The sequence below is a fragment of the Protobothrops mucrosquamatus genome, unplaced genomic scaffold (genome assembly GCF_001527695.2).
Source record: "Protobothrops mucrosquamatus isolate PMUCROS unplaced genomic scaffold, P.Mucros_1.0 scaffold2215, whole genome shotgun sequence".
In the NCBI taxonomy this organism is placed as follows: Eukaryota; Metazoa; Chordata; class Lepidosauria; order Squamata; family Viperidae; genus Protobothrops; species Protobothrops mucrosquamatus.
Window position 1 is genome coordinate 107,324 of NW_015388307.1, and position 1,177 is coordinate 108,500.

Consider the following 1,177-nt stretch of genomic DNA (forward strand, 5'->3'; position numbering starts at 1 on the left):
AAGTTCTCTCAGGCGACCTTGATCAGAGACCGGAATTTCAGGCAAAGGCATGCAAAAGCTCACAAAATGCCCTTTCCAAAGCTGTAACACTTTCCTGGATTTATGTCCTAGCCTTGGTGTGTGGTTGAAAGAATGAGTCAGCCATTTATGCCCATAAATAACATTAATAAATGATGGTCCATGGCTTGGGCAGAAGTGGAGATTCATATCTAAGGCTGCTCAAATAACCTCAATTCCTCTCTTTCTCTCTCTGTTTCTCTCTCTTCCCCACTCATCTCCAGAGGTGCTAATGCTGTGAGCCTATAAAACTGGTAGCCATGGAAACCCAAACCAAAGAAATGGAGGCAGGAGAGAAGTCCCCTGAGTCCAAGGACTTGTTGCCCAGCCAAACAGCCAGTACCTTGTGCATCAGTTCTCGGAGTGAGTCCGGCTGGAATACTCCTCCCCGGAATAAATGGGACATTTACCACAAACCAGTCATTGTGCTCTCAGTGGGCGGGGCAGTGTTCCTCTTTGGGATTGCCATTACTAGTCTAACTTGCCTCACCCTGGACAGAAACAACAACACGACCAGCATAAGCAACAACATGGGCAACAAAACCAGCAACATAACCAAGGAGGTGTTTAAGCTGTGTGGTCCGGCCTTCCTTTCCCTTGGCCTCATGATGCTTGTATGTGGGCTTGTCTGGATCCCCATCATCCGCAAGAAGCTGCGACAGAAGCAGAAATATCCCATCCTTCAGAGCATTAAGTCCTTCTTCCTCAACCGCTGAAGGTAGTCTCTCTTGGGTTTGGCCGCAAGGTCACTTGAGCAGGCTCGGTCCTTTTTGTTCCAATGTCCTGCAAGTAAAATCAAGTCTGTTCTGAAGGTGAGATCACCATGCCCATCTCTTCCTTTTGTCTGTTTAGGATTAGCCTATTTCTGGGCAGACGTCACCATGGCTGTGCCTGGGCCGTCCACTAGTGAATGAGTTTTCCTTTTCAACAAGAGGATCATATCTTTCCATTGTCAAATCAAACCCCAAAACAGTTACTTTGGCTAAACTTGATTGTGCATTTAGCATACTGAATATTGCTTTGACTGCTGACTGACTCAAAGAGCTTCAAAGTGGACTGTCTTATATATTTTCGTAGAAGAAATGGCTTCTTTGGGGGCAAAACTGCTTGCAGAAAATAA

General features: G+C 46.0%; 1 protein-coding gene across 1 annotated transcript; it reads left to right on the top strand.

The window, feature by feature from the left end:
- Nucleotides 1-317: 317 nt before the first annotated feature.
- Nucleotides 318-785, top strand: PIRT (phosphoinositide interacting regulator of transient receptor potential channels). Its single transcript, XM_015824379.1, has one exon. The coding sequence runs from the start codon at nucleotides 318-320 to the stop codon at nucleotides 771-773; it is 456 nt and encodes a 151-aa protein (XP_015679865.1). The 3' UTR covers nucleotides 774-785.
- The last annotated feature ends 392 nt before the right edge of the window (nucleotides 786-1,177 follow it).